Raw genomic sequence first — 19374 nt, 5'->3', positions numbered from 1 at the left:
AGGTCCAACACTATGGGTTCCCTTGACTAAACATACTAATGAAACCAGAGGGAAAATGCATAGCCTTTATTTACTCTCAGTAAACAGTTGAAATTGAGATGAGATGGACCAAAATTAATGATTTAATATCAAATTGTTTTGAAGTTTCTTTCGCAAACTGAGCTGCTCACTAGAATATCAACAAGGTTTTCCGTTGGAGAAACCCAAGCTGTTATTTTGGACATGAAAAGATAAGAAATACTGTCTCTGTATATGCGCCATTCACTGTTGTAGAGTAAAAGAGGCCTTTTCGAGACTTTCTGGCCTGACTCGGTTGAGAGCCCCTTCTTGTTTTGTGTTTCAAAATGAACCCTGTGACTGCTCACAAGCGAAATCCCTTCCCCGTGTTTCTCTGAATGTTTGTGTTGTGTTTTCGAAGTGATTTGCAAGAAGGAACCTCAGTCTTTCGGCAATAGGACACAGCACTCTATTGACCGGGGGGACCAAAAAGCAGCGGGAAAACAACAGAGGAGGCTGAGGGCCGAAAGGACAGATGGATGGAAGTGGGTGAAAGAGAGGATTGTGAGGGTGGAACAGGCGGATGGGAAAAAGGTAACGGCAGCAAAGAAGCACACGGAGAGCCGAGAGAAGAGGGAGTTAACAAAGAAGAGAGGAATGGTGGTGGGGGTGGTTGTGTTGGTGGTGCTGGTGGGGGTACAGAGTGAAGGAGGAAAGATAAGAGTGAAGAGGGCCTGCTTACTTTGGCAGTCTCCCAGGCCATCTGTGTTGCCATGCTCCACGTCCTGCTCAAAGGCTGATCTGCAGGGAACAGAGACATCATGGTCAGCAGTGGAAAACAGGCCAGGCCATGCAGGCTCGCCACACCTAACAAAGTAACAAAGCTATAGGGAAGCAACTACAAAAAACACCACCAATCGCAGCATATTCTATGCTAACACGCAGTGTGAGCTGCAGAAAGCCCTTTGCTGGATCAGAATCAAAGAACACCTAGCAGGTGCCCCGGAGACCTAAAATCAGTGGCTATGAAGAATGCAAGCAGGTTAGTAAATCCATAGCTGGCACAAGACGTATTACCAGTAGTGTTGATAAAAACAGATTTTCTTTTATGCGATTGCAATGAAAACTATTATCTCGTGCTCTAAAGCTTAAAAAAAGCGTTCAACAATTTGTATCCCTAATTGCTTCCTTGCTGGGAGCTAGATGGGACTGATTTCTTCATCTAGAAGGTGAATGTGAAGCTAGCTAACCCAACTTAGTGCAATAACATATGTGGAAAAACATGGAGAAATAGCCTATTGCTCAGTCATTACCAGCATATATGTTGTTTGATGAAAGACTTAATATAAATTTAGTGAGCTTTATTATTAACGTGAAAGCATGCTATTTTGGAAACAGCACTTCCGGTTAAGATAAGCTTGCTCTAGCTTCATAATCATCATATAGCTGCGACAGAAGTTTTAATCTCACCACACTCTTAGAAAGAAAGCAAAAGGGTGTATTTCCCAATTTGCTGCTTTCACCAGAACTTCACTTTGAACAGTCTTGTCTTCTATTACAGAATGCGGTGTGTGACTCAACTCGCTTTAGAGGAGATGAGTGTGTAGTTACAATCACATGGGCCAAGACCAGAGCAGTGAGGGGTAACCGTGCTTGAGGGCCATCATATGACACAGAGGGGGAGAGTTTAGAGATGTGATTTTCTGATGCAATCGGCACCAAGACCTGTTTTCTCCCCGAAAGACCACCGAGCAGGCAGTAAGAAGATCTGTGAAACAGAGCGGACCAACCGTCGAGCAGGATCACGATCACGCATGACAGCTCTTCACAGTCCTCCTTAGCCTACCCCCACTCCCCACCCATCCTCTGCTGCTGCTCCACCTCCTCCTGCTCGTCCACCCGCCTCCCACCTTCTTCACCCTCCACTGGTCGCAATTACAGAATAAAGAATTATTTTCTAAAACAGCATCAGCCAACCTTTGTGGCCTGATCCGAGTTGAAAATATGTGAAAAAAGCAGCACATTTAGGAAGAACAGACAGTTGGAGCCCTGTTATTTGATACTCAGATCATATGTTTTGAAATATAGTCACAAATTAATTTACTATTCTTTTTTTTTTTTTGCCCCGGTTTAACAGACCCTTAATTTGAAAGGAGAGGGTTAATTTTACAGTTTTGATTGCTAATTTCCCCCTTCAGTTTCAAGCACAACAACAACAACCACTACACAATAGCAGTATCCTCTCTTCATATCTGGGGGTACAGTTAATCAGCTTATCAGATTTGCTTTTCATCCACAGTCATAATCACAAAGCGGATGCAGAGTTGCACATTTGAACCTGTCTAAGCACAAATACAGGACAGGCACTCTAGGAATCTGCTGGATTTTCCTCAACAACATCATTACCTCGTCCCACCCTATCACAAAATACTATTTGGCCTGCAAAACACAGGTGCGTCATGGTTTCCAATTCAGACTTATAATAGCACCACGGAGGGCGAATTAGTAATGAGCAGACATGCAATACAGATGCAGTGTCTGGGCTTTTCTTGGCACATATAAAAGTGAATGAACCAAAGTGCGAACCTTTAGTTAACGGGTTCACGTTCCATGGCGGCTGCATTATAGCAACAGAAGTGCAGTCTGTTCAAGTGTGACATTACAGATGGTTCAGCTTGGGGTTAAGATCCCACCGAAACTACATAATGCATATTTAAATCAGATTCAAGCAACATTGTACATAACTGGAGGCAGCCAAGCCCTCCATTTTATATTACCTCGCATCGGGCGTGATTATTATGTGAGATATGTGGTTGCACAGAGAACTGCTTGCCGAAAATGCAGGTCAGGCATAATAGCATTAATTATTCATATCAGAAGTGAATGGGCGGCCAGGGATTTCATATACTGGGTGTACAGTGTAAAGAGAGTAAGCATAATGTTCCCTCAAAGTCACCCATTCATTCTGATTCATGGGTTTGATTTACAAAGGATCAGGGGGCTCACAAGAGCACATTCACTCAGTTTAATCCAGAGAAAACTCACTGCAGTGTTTTAGACAATGGTGGAAAAACACTGCTGATGCTCATAACAACATAACTGGGTTTTTTGTTTACAAAATTAGTACCATCCAGGATCATATGCAATTAAATGTACGAACACTGGGCAACTAGGGGCCATATTGCAGGAAACCAGAGTGCAAGCTGTTTATAGGCAGCGGGTATAAGAGGCATAACTTCACATGGGAAAGCTGGCACACTAGCATCAGGGCCAGATGGAAGAAGAAAGGAGGGGAGGGTTACAAGAGAGAAAGAATATGTCAGAGGAAAGATAGAAAAAGAAAGATGGGTAAAAATAGAAACACAGACATGGATGGATATACGAAAGTAACGCGTAGCTGATTAGGTAGACAGTCAAGGAAGCAGGGTTTTGTTTTTTAATTTTAATGAGGAGAACGGAAAGTGAGAAAAACAGAATGAAATTGTCTTCTCTGCAGGGATCCATTTGTGTAAGCAAACAACAAAATGTCACCGACTCTCCCCTCCCTTATTTTATCCATCCTTCTGTCCAGCCTGGCAAATGTTTTGAATGGCTCACCACAGACCTGCAGTTCCTATCAGATCTAATCCCGTCCCTCTCTCACTTAAAAATATTGTACAGTAAAGGAGCGAGGTCATCTGCCCTCCTAATGCCTGTGTGTCAGCTCCTGCTCCTCCTGCTGTGGAAACTCAATCAGAACAGTCCACTGCTTTGGCTTTGCAGAGTAATAATAGGATGGGCAGTGTGCTTGCGTGTGTGAGTGTGTGGGTTTTTTTCCCCTAAGTTTTGTGTGTGCAAGCGGGAACGTGTGCCTTTGGTGTACTGGCATGCCAGACCAATCATTTTGCAGCGGGGGGATCAAATTCATTCATCGTCAAATAGCCAGTGGAGCACCGCGCCTTTTGTTATGACTTCATCTGCAAAATGTTTTTTCCCACCACAAAACTCCATATGCTGTTTGTTCAGAAAGCATAAAGTGGTCCTGTGTCATGACTACAGCCACAAATTATAGTTACTGCGACCATCCAGCTTTCCCGAGCGCTGCGTACCAAACCCCGAGCCCGCTGCAAACAACACTTTCCTTCCATTCATCCTTCCAATAGCCCCTTCAGCTGAAGGAAATTGCAGTTACAAACCATAAAATTAGAAAGATCACAGATATGACAAGCAGGGAGAGGGACTGGCACCAGGTATGACAAAAAGGCAAAATGCTGTTTTACTAGTTCGATTCAGCCAATTCCAAAGCAGTCCACAGTAACAGTTTAAATGAAAAAATACACTGTTAGAGATAAATGTATTATGAGATGATGTTGTGGGCATAGTATGTGCATCTAAATACTACAATACCCATGAGCCTCAACTCCAGTTGGAGGAAAAGGAAGAGCAGCAGTAAGCTAACAAAAAAGTGCTACATTTCCACAGAGCATATTAACCAGCTTACTAACGTATACAACTAAGTTATTAAATGCAATTTAATACATTTTCATGGAGCCAAATACCCAAAGCATGCAGCTCCTTTGACTTCGATTGTCTTTATTACTTACTTAGTGTTGCCAACCACCTGTCTGCAGGCTCCTTCTGGGACCCAACCACAATATGGGTCTCTGGAGGCTATACAGGACCTGGAGAAGAATTGCACACACCATTAGGCCCATTCTGCACATATTGTTTTCTTCTTTCAGAAGGAATGAACATTGCTCAACCACTTGAGTAGGAATGATGATTTAATAGAGTAGCAAACTTACTTCTTGCACCGCCCGTGCCTTTCACACCGAGAAAGTGGCACTTTAACCACACAGGAGGTGAAGGCGACCCACAGAGCGTGACTCTTGCTGTCTATCTGTATACCTATGATGCGCTTATCTTCTATTCCATCTATGCTGCACCTAGAGGAGGAAAAGAAGACAAAAACTGATTACTGTGTATTTTCTTTTTCAGCTGATTTATTGTGCTTTTCAGTAGATGCTGTTAAAATGGTGAATGCTCAATAAAATACAGGCAAAATTTCAAAGAAATTTCACAGTTTCATCGGGTCTTGGATCCACATGGTGCCAAAGAGAGTGGATATCTATAATCAGGTCTTATCAAGCACAGTTCTGACTGTGATCGCAAGAAATTACCTGCTCTTTAACTCTCCTGTTTGCAAGGGGTAGGCAAGCAGAAAAAGTTGGTTTAAGGAGCAGACTCGGAGCAGCTAAAACTCCTTGTTTCATTTCATGGAATGAACTAAAGGGCCAGCATAAGATAAATGAGGAACATTAGCAAAGCTGATCTAGAGTATATCGCCCTTAACTATATGGTAGTTTAAAGACAGAGTCTAGAGAAAAGTTGGGCATCATAAAATGAGATTTAGCTCATTTAACGAAAGAAAAGGGACGATTAGGATGTGGCAGAGAGACAAACTGTGAGGTCAGGGAGGACAGAGATAATGCTGGACTTGGGAACATGAGGTCACAAAGAGAGCGGGAGATAAAGAGAGATAAAGAAAAGGGTGATACAGATACAACAGATAAACAGACAGATGGGCACTGTGAGCAGTCAGCAATAACACGCACTTAACTGGAGAATCCTCTAACACTAACTCAAAGCCCCCCCAGCTCCAACATTCCTCTATCTCAGCTAGTCTTCTTTGTCTCAACAGCCCCATAGGAGTGCACTGTAATCCCTCTGGGGCGTGTCAAGCATCACTCTATCCCTTCTCTCTCGCTCCCTCTGTTCCTCTGTCTATTCTACCATCCAACTCCTGGGATTTAATCTTTCCTTTGCAGAGCTTTGGTCCTGTATTAACGCTCTAAATTGGGGCTTACAGTCCATCTACACCGGGTAATGCACAGCAATCAGGCCTACACTGATCCGGCCGGCCAGGCAGGGAAGCAGGCAGGCAAAGTCACACGCCGTATGCGGCTAAAGCCAGATGGCCATCAGCCCACGAATGCTCGGTCCCAGCCAGAGAGACACAGAACAGGAGAGAAGGGAAACAAAGAGAGGCGATACTGGGAGAAGGCAAAAGGAGACACAGCAAGTAGAAGTGAAGAAGTAGAAGTGAGGGCCTGCCCTGCATACCGGACATATGGCCCATCACATGGTCGCAGCATGTTGGATAATCAACAGTAGGAGCCTTGAAAGCCCTCCCATCAAGTCTTCCGTCTCCTTCCCGTATTCTTCTCTGCTGCCTAACACAAGCCTCTAGTCTTCCCATCTCTTCCCTCTGGTCTTTACCACTCTTCTCTCTCCCTCCTGTGTTTGTGCTTCCATCCATTACCTCTCAACCAAATATTTGTTTTGGCAGAGTGAAACTGTGGCTGATTTTTCCTTATTAACTTATACTTCAGATGTACAACAATACCCAGCTCGACCCTCTGTACCAAGTTCATGAACACACACACTCACACGCACACAAACAGACTTACATCCATACATGCACCAACAGATGTGTAATGTATTAGCGAGAGATCCCAGGCTGGCTCTGAGACACACACAGACCTCAGTGTGAGTTTCTATGCGTGTGCTTTCTTTAATCAGCCAAGGTTTTGGCTCTGCTGTGGTTGCGAACCACAGTGCTACGTTATCCAGAGCCTTAGGGTCTATGTCTTTAATTTAGTAGCTGTGGCTGGGCAGAATGTAACCTGATAAAACTCTTTTAAATGATAGAGTAGCCATCTGGTTGGCTGGCTTCGCAACATAGCTTGGGTCAGGGGAACGGACTGGTAGTGATGGAGCTGGTGGGTTGGCTGAGCCGATAGATGGTGGAAACAAGCAAAATTAAACACATTCGCTCTCTACAGAGCACACACGCATGCAATAACTGTACTTTCTGTGTTTATAGCAACTGTATCCATGTGTTTCTCTATTTCTGTCCATTGCATATACACGTATGCTCGGTTTTACATACTTGTCAGGGTTGTAGACACTGAGCTCCTCAAGAAACAGGCTCTCGTTGAGGAAGCCGTTGTTCATCTTGGCCAAGAATTTGAGGATGATGCCTTTCTCAGACCCCAGAAATACGACTGTTTGGTTTTTATACGGCCCTGCCTCATTGTCCACCACAATGCGCGTCAGACGATACCTGAAAAAGGAGCAGCAGTAAAAAAAAAACCAATCAGTCAATTAATTAGTCAGTTAGCCTGCAAGCAGAGGAAAATCTTTGCTCACTAGAAAAGCAACACCAACAGCAGGGACCTAATGCAACTGTTTTCAACTTTTTCTTCCATATCTGGGCCACTGGAAAAAGTTAGCCAAAGAACAAAATAAAATAAAAAAATAGGGGGATGTCATTTTCCAGATAATAATTACCTAATCAGCCAATCAATTAACGTAGCTTCCACCACGCATGTCAGAGGTCTAAAATAGACTAAAGAACAGCAGGGGGCGTGCATTAATCCCACTAACTAATTGTCATTTGATTAGAAGCTCACAATCAGATTGCCATAGGGCCTGTCAGGTGGTTCCTCAAGTAAAAACACTGCAAAGAAGTTGCTCAAGCAACAGATAACAAGCTCTACTTTCAATTTCTAATTGACAGCTGCTGATCGCACAGTTTGGCTTAGCACCAGTTGGATGTGCATAAAACTCAGAAGCATACCAAACACTTTAAGATTGGAAAATTAGACACCTGCCAGTCAGTGAGATCTGGACCAGCGCCCTGTTATCCTTGTGGGTGAACGGGGTTTTTAGAAATACCTCCCGAGGCTGTTTACTCTTACCGGCTGATGCAAATATCTATCTAAGATACTGTTTAAGTAATCACAAAGGCATGCTGCCTATGTGAACACCAATATTTAACCAATTATTTTTAATTGACGTATATGTGATTTAAAGATGAGAGTGTATTCAGAAATCTTGGAAGTTTGTTTTGCCCTCGTTAATGTTTACTAGATACTGTCTAGGTGAAAAAGTTTGTCATCAGATCATATTTATTTGGGGGGTAATGAGACTAAACTTAACCCTACTCGAGTACAGTTTTACACCATGAGTCCATTAAAACAAATAATAATAAACACAGCCACATCCTCTTATCCCATTCATTGTTTTTGTTTTCTTTATACAGTATATCCTTTGAAATGCTCTGTGCCTCCAGCTTTATCTAGTCAACATTACCACCGGTCTGAAGATTTAATTTGATTTTGATCTATTCACTCATAACAGATGCTCCAATAACCATTTCAATGAGGCTGATCCCAGTTAAATAATACAATCTCAAAGAATAAGACGTTCACTGTCTTTCCTACTCAAGATAATAAAAATCACAAGAAGGGGATTCTTCACTGTCTCACCCGTCTTGGTGATTCATTGTGCCCAGACAGCTGAGGTCTGTGCCACTGCACAGCAAGTCTCAAGCGGTCTCAAGATGGAAAAGATTTTTCAAATTTGAACTTCTTTCTGTGTATTGAGGTGTCCCCTCTGGGGTGTAACAAGGATCAAATCCTATTACCGATTTCATTTCCAATTGACTTCAGCTGAAGAACAGTATTCCACATTGAAACCCTGACAGATATCATAAGAAGCCTCGCTCCTCTTCCACCGCATATGCTTTCATGCTGCTTTTTGGGCCTACATAATACTTTCAAGAACCGCCTCTGACTTCCCTACAAACTCGCTGTGCTCGCTGTGATGACATTTCAAATCAAATCAAATCGTCTGATTGCTGATTATGTAAAGATAAAGAAAAAAAGCGTGTCACTCATAATGTATTCTTGTGATAAAGCACACTAATGAACACAGAGTTGTAGGGATAACCTTGATGAAAGCTGTTCATATTCTGACTAAGCCACTGCAGTATGTAGGTCAGACCTCGGCAAAGGAGCAGCAAGATGTGATATGATGCAAATAACTTGTAAAACGTATGAAGAATTCTTTATGTAGCTATCTTTAAAGTGATATTACCACCACTGAGGCCTGTCAAGGATCTGGTAAGCTGTCCCAACTTTAAATCTTGAGCAGCTGTAATCCATATCCAAGTCCAAATGAAAAACTAGATTTTATACTTTTTACCAAATGCTCTGTCAGCTACTTTTGCGCTGCCGATGGGATGGCGGTGTGCTGTCGCATTCCCCCCAGAGGCTGAAATGTCTGTGTGTAGTGCAAGTAAAAGTCAGACAGACCTTTATGATCAAACAGCATCAGCCACAGTGCACTGGCTTTTGAGAAATGGGCTCAACTACAGAAACTCAAAGGAAAAGTCACCACTGAACAAAAAAAAAATCTGGTTTTTTTTTTTGTGTTTTTTTCCCCTGTGAAATCTCCCGAGAGGATTTTAAACAAGTGACAAAGAGCTGAACTCATTGTTCTCATGTAAATGACACGTTTCAGCATGAAGATCACTAAGGATTCAAACTGTTTGCGTTAACTTCATGACATCACCACGCTGTCACTCAGAGAGAAAGCTAGTATAGATAGGTGTTTCCTCTACTACAATGAAAATAGGTCAGTGGCTGGAGTACCTTCAGGCTTTCTTTTAATGAGCCTGATTCTCACAGCAGCACTTCATGTAATTATTGTCCTGGGCTGAAGGGGCTCGTAGCATGATGATGATGATGGAAGCTGGAGTGTGCGATACTTACCGAACCATGGTCTTGAGAAACCAGGGCCTGTTAGCAATGGAGGGTACGGCCTCGTCCATCAGAGGATGCATCTTGATGAAGTTGAGTGTGTCATCGGGGAACTCATTGGATACCTTATACCTCTCCATCGGTGGAGTACCAGCACAGTTGCCAGGCCTACAAATGGAGTGGAGGAAGAGATAATGGCAGAGGGAAAAAAATAGTGAATAGAATATGGAAAAAAAGCACAAATGAAAAACCACCACTTTGACCGCAGTAGGAATGAGCCATTTTTCATGGTAAGAGCTTCAACGGAGGAAAGAAAGTTCAACTTTCTTAAAATCAATGAAAGTGCTGCTTTAAATGACTAAACTCTCATTCCAAGAGGCTTTTGGTCACATAGGAGGGCGCAAGATGTCTCCTTTTCTGTGGCTTCAGGCTAAAGCACTGAAGCATTGTATCTATCTGATCCTTTTACGGGGAGTTGGTGAGCTTCTTGTAAAAGAGAAGCTTCTTTTGATAGCATATCCCCTTTGCAGCCATCTCACCTCTGAGAGCCTTTAAAACCCTTTACTGCTTGGTCTTTGATACCCTGCCATAGCATATAATCCACAACAGATCCCAGAAATATTAGCCATCTGGCCACTAAATGTGTGACATGAAAAGACCAAACCCTATAGTCTGTCATAAAAATATACAACCCTTACTATGTGTATATGCACATGTTATTTTTAATTTATTTAATTAGAATTTTATTGACAGAATGATGCAGTGAAGCCTTTGCTGATTTGTATGAAATAGAAATTCATTCGTGATAATGAAATCCCCATGTTTACATGCAAAAACGTCACTGTATGGCATTCTGGTGCAAAACAAAAATTTGATTAGACAAGTGATCTCTATTATATGGCAGCTGTGTGCATCTAAAGCCATTAGAGACGCATGTGAATTTACAACAAATTACCTTGTGGGCTGAACATGATTAGCAGAATTTTCTGTATTATATGGCGGCCGTGTGCATCTGAAGTCGTTTATAGCAAATTATCTCGGGTGCGCAAGATAATAACTTGAACACACCAGATATAAACATCAACTTACAGGACTTTAGGGAACACCATAGAAAACATGTCAGCTGATTCTAATGTTAAGCTATTCTCAAAAGTATTACTGCTTCACTGTAAAAGAAGAGAATAATAGTTTGTGCTAGAATTATAACATTTCTGCTACTGCATTTACGTCCGGGCGCATATGGGCAGCAGAACGAAAGCAGACATCTCTTAAATACGAAAATCTGTAAATGATTCAGTATGAGTGTCTAACACATGGAGTAACAGTCTGCTGCGGAGCCAGACCTAGGTGGCTTTGTTACAACTCTCCGTCTGTTTGCTCAGTGATAAAAGGTCTGAAAGAACCAAGGGATGGAAATTAAATCAATCACATCAGTTACTACAAAAACAGTGGTGGCTGTACCTGCTCTTTGAAGCATCTGACCTTGTTGAACATAAACAAATAATTACATGCTAATTGAGGTAAGTGCGTGAACTCACACAGATACGCACATTCACACAATGCATGGAGATTAATGCACAAAATACAGTACGGGCTCTCTGATGGTGAGGAACTGTGTCCTCAGCCATATGGGACACACACACACACACACACGCACATTTATCACGGCCCAGATCTTTGTCGCAAATCTCTCTCTCTCTCTTTTCTGGAGGAAAGGAGAGCATCCTGTTAGCGCACTAATTAGTTTGCAATAGATGGGAGATTGATCAGGTTGGTACATTTGTGGAATTAGCCAGCCATCTGTAAGATGATGTCATGCTTCGTTTATTGATACTAAATTAGCTGCGTGTGAGGTGTGGGTGGCAGCGGTAAGGTGAGGTAATGGGATATGAGTGCAACTGTAAGAAAAGTGGTCTCTACATGAGTAGGTGCGTGCTGCGTGTGACACAATTTGACACATGATGAGCGTTTTCTGACGAAATTAGCGATGCACTAAAATATGAGGCAACATGAGTTAAGAATAAGTGATTATTATCACATTGTGGTATAACAAGTGTTATGAATTGACTGCATAGTTACATATCTTGTCTGTGCGTGCACGTGTGAGACAGCCAGGAATGAGGAGAAACACAGGAAGAGAAACACTCAGTGACTGGTGTGTGTGCGTGTGTGTGTGACTGCCTTAAATCCTGTGCGTGCCTGTGTGTATGCAAGTGTGCTCGCTGGTTAATTAACTGCTGCTGTACCTTGGCTTGGGAACCTTCTCTTCAGGAAAAGGTGTCCAGGTGGAGTCTGGTGATTTCTGTTCTTTGAAACGCCCTGTGAACGTGTTGGCCACCTCCGCCATGTCATAGGCACACACTGCCGAACCTGGAATACTGCGACGGCACACACAAGCACACACGACTAAATAAACAATCCTCTTGACTGAGCATATCAAAGAAACACCTTGCTATCACCAGGAGACAGAAAAATGGATTTACAATCCCTTTTCAGAAGGGTTAAATCCCATGAGGATGGCTTATTTTAGCTGTTGCCTGTTTACACTGGGTGATACAGTCAAGTTTTGAGTGTTGTGAAGGTTCTGCCAGATTAAAAAAAAAAAGAGAGGCACGTTGTTTATCCTCACTTCCCTTAGGTATACAAGAAGACACTTTACACTTTCCTCTATTTTTTAACATAATTTGATCAATTTTTTTCATTAATAAAAGCATTTATTTCTTTTGTTCTCTACCGATCACCATGTCAGAGCTTTCGTGCATTCACTTATGTGTTATTGAATGTAGTGATTTACGGGTTCACACATTCCCGTACAGTAACCTCTAACACTGACTTTCCCCGAAAGCCTCCAGGCATCAAAGTTCATCACCAGTCCACGCTTGGGGCCAAATATGGGCAACAGATTATCTTCTTATCACTTTTCATTTTAAGGGGAAAAATACCCATCTTATGATTGCAGTGGAGCCACTGATTTCTTTGTGTCTGTGTGAAATCAATGCATAGCAGATTACTGAGTCACTTTTCTATTTTTTATGCTTCTTTTCTGTCCAGAAATAAAAACTAAGGGCTGTTTACAGAAAGAAACCTCTCTTTCTCTCTCAGCTTGCTGGATTTCCATGCTGTTACATCATGGGTTAAACTCATCATGTAGACATTTGGAAGACAGCAGACACAAGGGTAGCATTATAGAGAGCAAGGTCAGAAAGCTGTTAATTCTTGCCTTAGCTACTAAATTACAGTAATTACCCTCTGCATTGAATATGTACAAAAAGTTAGACAGTCGTATGTCTGTTTATATCGGGCTGCTAACGAGACAGAATTAGCTGGCCGGTTAGCAAAAGTCTGGGCCGTGAAGCAACTCAGCAAGACAATCGAATGACACAAAACCCTGAGTGCTGCCTACTGTCTGAATGTGCTCCCTTCACCCCCTGTGAAATGGAAAATTAATGCTAGGATCAAAACTCCCGCTTATAGAAATTTTCAGAGGCGCTGCTTCATTGGGTTTTAATGTCCATTAACCATGCTCAATTGCGTTGTCACAAGCAATTGTCTTATCTGCTAAAAAGCAGCCATAAAATGGAAAATTACAATATGTGTGAGCTATCAGCCAAGCTGTATGGCTTTGTGGTAATTTTCAATTTAGATAAAAACTCCCACTGACTGCGAACACGAAAGCCGTGCAGAATATGAATTATAAGAGGGAAAATAAGATTAAGCACCTGCATGTCAAAAGGCCAACAACACTGTTTTGACAGAAGATGTGAATGTTGACCCAGTGGGTTTAGAAATTACACGCCGCCAAGAGGCACGGCAGGGACACACGCTACCAACGTTAACAAAGGTCAGACTGTCAAAGTGTTGATGAATTTCAAAATGTCTTTCAAACTGAGAAAGATAATCGGTTTAATAAAGGGAAAGTTCATGTGCTGGTGCGTGTGAATTTAGCTGAGATGCTGGGAAACGCTGGAAAAAATACCCTCAGCAAAACCAGTTTATTGCTCACTTTTCCCTGCTTGTTTACTTTTACCTTCTGTCGTCATTACCTGTTGTAAGGCGTGGAGAAAGTTGCCATCACTACATCCCTCCCATTGATGTGAATGACATCGGTCACAGCCTGCAGGATGTTGAAGTAGAAATGGGAGTCGCCAGGGATGGAGCAGTTCAGGCGAGACTTTAAAAACGAGGTCCACTGCTTCTCCAGAACACGCGGCGATCCGCCTCGGTCGTTCTTACAAACCCTCGCCACCCGTGGAAACACCACCTGAAGAAGTCAAACGTGGGTTATATTTAAGAAGCTTAAGATTTCACCTTGAGATATCTACAGTCACACATTTCACGTCGATAATCTTATTGCTATAAGGCCTTTTTGAATGGGAGAAATTGTAGGTACACCACAATGTGTTAATCTAGGGTTTCGTCACGTTATAGCAAATTAAAGACAGAAGAAAAGTGGTGCATTTGATATGCTGTTAAACAGTCAGCACCTGGCAACAGAAAGTTTAAAGTATACGGCTTCAAATAGGCCCGAGCTCTGTAATTACAACTCTGTCGTAAGTTCACGTAGCCAGAATTGTAATTAGTTGTTGTGACACTATACTTAACAGCTATAAATCTTGCCCTGAACTGAAATTGATGGTGTGAATGGGAACAACCATGCATTTAAAACAGATCCCTACTCACACACCCACAGACAACCACACACACACCCTCACTCTTGCAAACACACCACGACCCTCCGCTTTCCCATTGAACCATGCACAAATATGAATTAAGCAATGCAGCAATTCCAGCTAAGACTCTAGAACTTGCACAGGCCCGTTCAGTGTGAAATTTTAGATTACTGAGATTACACAGTGTATCAGTGGGTCACATTTCTGCACTCGCTAATCTGTGAGCGACTTGGACGCAACTCGATACACGCATATACATAAATGGTCCAAATATACACATCGCTTCGCCAAACAAACGCCTTAGTGGAGGCTTTTTAATTCACTTGTGCACTGAAAGGTTTATCCTTTTGTATTTTCTAGATAACAATGTAACAACCCCACATTAAACCTAAAGCAAACAACTTGCCACAGCGGATTTATCAGTTTGCCATAAAGCACAGACGACTGTTTACATTGTCAGGGTAGGCCAGTCTTTTTCGTAATAATAAAGAGATATCAATTCACTAAATGTTAAATTGCTCTCTGCGCCATCAGTTCTACCACCACATACATAATTATACTGACACTGCTTTCAAAACACCCGGCAGATTGAGAGGCCTGATCTGTATTCATGCTCTGCAATAACACATGGCTGTCACTTCTGGCAGTGAATCCATTATTTCTATGTTACCTCCGCTCTGTTCTCATCTCGTCCCCTCTGTCTTTCTCACTCTCTCTTACGTGTTTTCTTTCATTTATTCTGCACAATATAAAAAGAGTGATTCATTTGCATAACGTATTTTCTTCTACCTGGTGTCCAATTAAACTTTTGCAGGACAGAGCCCAAAACTGAAATGAAGAGATTAATAGAAACGTTTCTGTCCCTATGGTGTAATACCTGAGAAAAGCTTGGGGTTTTTTTCCCGTCTTCTTCTGATACTTTGTCTCACTTCTAAGAGACACTTGGGCGTTTTTTTTCTCATGGGAAACACTGAGAGGGTAGGCCAAATGGGAGCAATGCAGGATGGATGCGGACGTGCAATTCAAGTAATATATTTAGACTTCAAAATGGGATCTCAAGACATCCATATATTTTCTTTTTGAACCTATTTTAGGTGCTGTTTCCTGCCTAGTGTTTATCTGTTACTGGAAAAGGGTTTGTCCACTTTACTGCTCCTAAAAGCCTCCTTCCCGTTACCCATATCCTGTTAGTTTCCTCGGGCGCTTCCTGATTCTCCCTGTAAATAGGAAGTCACCTCTGATTAGAGTTTAAAACAATAGTGTATGTACTTACCTTTCCCATTGTATTGTACTCCATAGCAATTTCCCTAAAGAAGAAATAAATGAAGTCTCCATAATTGACTGCCTGGACGAAGTAGGGCTCTGCGAAGGGAAAAAGAAAAACTATTATGAGTCAAAGAAGCATTTTTGCTGTGACAAAACAGTTCTGACACCATATTTCACAGTAAACCTCCAGAATATCTGTCATATTATGCAGAAAGGTAGCGACTGCGAGCCTTGAGAGCCTCAAACTATCATCCATCATATTAGCAAAACAATTCACATGCAAGAAAAGGCGGATTTCTCTATTGAGTTTTGACAGACTGGACTTGTGCTTGTTTCTCCCCAGGGCAGAGTAATTTCAACACTACTTGTGCAGGCTGGCAACATGACTGCATCAACCAGAGCATGTAGCATAAATGCTCCAGCTCTTCATACCGTCATTCATACACAGAGGGACAAACACATGTTTGCACATGAATCATAAAATACAAACACGTGGTCAAGCATGCATGTCCGAACCCTAGTTTTTTTTTCTAACTTGTCAGTCAGCCTGGCACTTTCCAACCACGGGGACTGTGTTTGTGTCCCCCACTCACCTTTCAGCCATTTGGAGTCATGTTTGACAGTGCGCAGAGTCGGGCTGTCTCCAAGGCTACGATAGATGACCGCATCGATCGCTAGAAAGTCTGTAACGGTGGCCGAGTACAGCTTGCCATCTGGTGAGCGAACACAGAGGGAGAAAGAGCAATAAGGAGGAAAGATGTAGACGAAGTGGGAGGAGGATGGACAAAAAGCGAAAGACACAGAGAGACAAGAAAAAAAGGTGAAGAGAGTACAGTTAATCAAGAAAGAAATGCATGAAGCCACCCAGAGATTCCTGCTCCCTGTGGTGAGATACACAAACATGTTTCAGATGATTCAGACCTGGAAAATGAATGAATCACACAACCAGAAGGCACTCTTTGATGGACAACAAACAGGCTGTACGCACTTAAACATTTGTAATTGGCCAATCTTGCAAACACTCTCCAAAAGCACAAACACTGTAGCCCTGCACTCGCATACAGTCTTCGAGCACCACAGAAAGCCAAAGTCGCACGCTTACATGCACATGCATACACACACATTCTTCGCAAACACAATCCACCGCTAGCATGACCTCAGCCTGCCTCAGCTATAACCACAGTGGAAACTCAAACTACATAATTGAAAGGATAGCAGTCAGAGGAACCCTGTTGATTACTCAGTGCTTCCAGCTCTGCTACACATTAACTGGTCAAGCTAGGCATTTACTCTTGTCCTCTACTTTAAAACGGCAGGGACAGATCATCAATACTGCCATAAATCGCTTCACAGCAAATGTGTATAGGGACTGGATGTCTTTAGCAGCCCGTGGGTTCACTGCACCAGAAGAATCTCACCACGCCGACGGAAAGATGACTCATTCTGGTCACATCCATGTGCGACTTGTGTTAATCTTGAGCATTTTGAATGGAAGTGAATGAGAGACAAAGAGAATGACAGAAAAGTACAATAGAAGGCGCAGACAGATGAATCTGTTACCACAGTACTATTAAAGTGTTTCCAAAAGGCTCCAATAAGAAGAGCAATGTAGCGCCAAATCGAATGACTTGCTCTAGTGCATGTAACATAGATTGGCTTTCTTTTTTGACATGTCAGAGTATTGCCATTAGAGTAAACCGCAGGGTATTAAGAAGAATATTAAATACAACCGCAACTAATCCCTCACTCAAATACACTCAACTTTCCCATCTAGCTCAAACTGTTTCCAGCGTTAAGTAACTGCAGATAGGAGAAAACTGGGAATAATGTTTTTGCCTCATGGCATCCAATGAAGAGTAGAAATATCACATAAACTATTTTAACCTTATGGAAATTTGGGTTTCTTTCATTTTAACCCAAAGCACAGTGACTGAAGTTTAAAAATCACAGTGATGTTAAATGCATTACAGATCGCTGTCAGTTTAACATGCGCAGAAATGTTTAATCTTACCAGCAAAGAGGGCAACGTTGGCGTGCTTGGCATCATACGGACAGCGCGCCATTCCACTGATCTCCTCTCCCTGAGCCTCCAAGGTGTCAATCTAAGGTCAGGAATGAGATGAAAGGTCAAGAGGGGGTCAAAGCAAAGTGGTGCGCGGTGTCAAACAAAACAATGTACTTGAAAAAAACTTAGGAAGTCTTGGTTCCCAGTTGGAGGTAAAACTCTAGCAGAGGAAATGTGTCAAAATGTCAAGACAATCAAAAGCTATAGGCAGCACTTAAAAAGTGTTGAAGTGTGAGTCATAATAAAATAGCCCTCAAAAAGCAGCCCGAGAGTTTATCAATCTAAGTGTAGCCTTAACTAATATCACTTGTATGCCATTCTGGTGTCCTGTTGAGGGCTGCCAAAGCAACTGGGAAAATCTCAAAACTGTCATGGAGGGGGGGAAAAAAGACATTTCCGCAGCAACACGTTTCACAGTAGTGGTTCGCTTCCCCCGTCATCCTTTATCCTTCAGCTGTACTCATTTTAAAGAAGCGTTATAATGACCCTGAAGACCGATCTTCAGCCCATTCACAGCACCGCTTTCCCCTGTCCTGATTTCTAAAGCTTGCGCTTTTGTTCCGAACAGAGGAAAAATAAATTAGCACACAGCCCTGAGCTGGGAATGTGAAAATTTTTCACAAAACCAGAGTACGGCTGCCGTTTTTTAAGTCGTATTTTGCAGCACAAACTTTTTCGTGTGCTAAGAGCTCTTCCTTGGGCAATGCTTACCTCCTGATTTGGTATATTTCATAAGACATACTAATTTTAATTCTGCCCCTAGACAATCTGAAAGTTGTCTTTTCTCAGCATTGTGAGTTAAGTAATTCAATTTTGTTATTCAGTCACTCAGCAGTCTCGTTTCTTAGAACTATTTTGAGCCATTGTTCATTGTTTAAAAAGTGCTAGTTTGGGCCTCCTTAGCGCGTTGATCACTGTGAACTGGAGTCCAGTCCAGTTTGGTTACAGTGCAATTGGCAGAAAATCAGATGTGGGTGAGAGGTCACTATCATCCCACCGTGGGTAGGCTTGTCTTCCCCAGCATGCCTCAGGACACTCTCTATGGCTTAAGCTCAGGGAAACACACACATTCACACAGAGGACAGGCTGCGCTGCGCTGACCAGAAGCTGAGGTCAAAGAAGATTACAATACACACACTTACCCAACAGTTCACAAATACATAGTCATTTTTCTTCTCTATCGCTGCTTCTATCTATCCCATACTCTTCTTCCTTGCCTCCCTTGCTCTCGACAAAGAGGTCCGTAGCTTGCCAAGGCTGCAAACTGCTTACGCCGCCCTTTCTGGTTTCTAAACAGGTCATTTTGTTTTCTATTCCTGTCTCGGCGGAAACGGTTATCATCTGCCCACTAAAAAGGTCACACACACACACACACACACACTCCGGCGCAACGCTAAAAAAGCTTGCCAGAGAAATTGTTGAGGCTGATTTGGCAGAGAATATTACAAGTGACCTTTTACAACAAACACAGAGCCACCAGCGGCAGTGTATTTCTCGATTTCTCATTCCTTCTGTTTCTCCAGAAATTGTGGAAGGACGATATATGGAAGCAAGCTGGACATATATTGTCATTAGATTGGGGGGGGGAGGGGGCTGTAATTATAGATTAGACTGAGTTAATCATAAGAGACGTGAGTAGCTGAAGGTCATGTGTGTCTACTGAATCACAGCGTCTGTGTGTACAGAGTGACATGGGAACTTAGTTAAGCTTGAAACGTCAGCAGCTTCTGTGTCAGCTACCTAACACAAACGCTCCCTCCTTCTCTGACACATCACAAACGCACACTCA

The 19374-nt window shown here is 42.5% G+C and overlaps 1 protein-coding gene across 2 annotated transcripts in view; it reads right to left on the bottom strand.

Moving 5' to 3' along the window:
- The window catches only part of sema6a (sema domain, transmembrane domain (TM), and cytoplasmic domain, (semaphorin) 6A), a 103587-nt gene that overhangs the window by 19597 nt on the left and 64616 nt on the right, over nt 1–19374 (bottom strand). For both annotated transcript variants that reach the window (XM_006789885.3, XM_006789886.3), the window contains exons 7-16: nt 17532–17622; nt 16114–16233; nt 15528–15616; nt 13628–13845; nt 11831–11962; nt 9597–9752; nt 6929–7102; nt 4782–4922; nt 4581–4658; nt 740–798 (exon numbers count right to left, since the gene is read on the bottom strand). In XM_006789885.3, coding sequence (XP_006789948.2) covers nt 740–798; nt 4581–4658; nt 4782–4922; nt 6929–7102; nt 9597–9752; nt 11831–11962; nt 13628–13845; nt 15528–15616; nt 16114–16233; nt 17532–17622 — 1258 coding nt within the window. The remainder of the gene's footprint in view (nt 1–739; nt 799–4580; nt 4659–4781; nt 4923–6928; nt 7103–9596; nt 9753–11830; nt 11963–13627; nt 13846–15527; nt 15617–16113; nt 16234–17531; nt 17623–19374) is intronic.

The sequence above is a fragment of the Neolamprologus brichardi genome, chromosome 12, assembly GCF_056152115.1.
Source record: "Neolamprologus brichardi isolate AB-2024 chromosome 12, ASM5615211v1, whole genome shotgun sequence".
Lineage (NCBI taxonomy): Eukaryota > Metazoa > Chordata > Actinopteri > Cichliformes > Cichlidae > Neolamprologus > Neolamprologus brichardi.
This window is presented reverse-complemented; position numbering and strand designations above follow the sequence as displayed.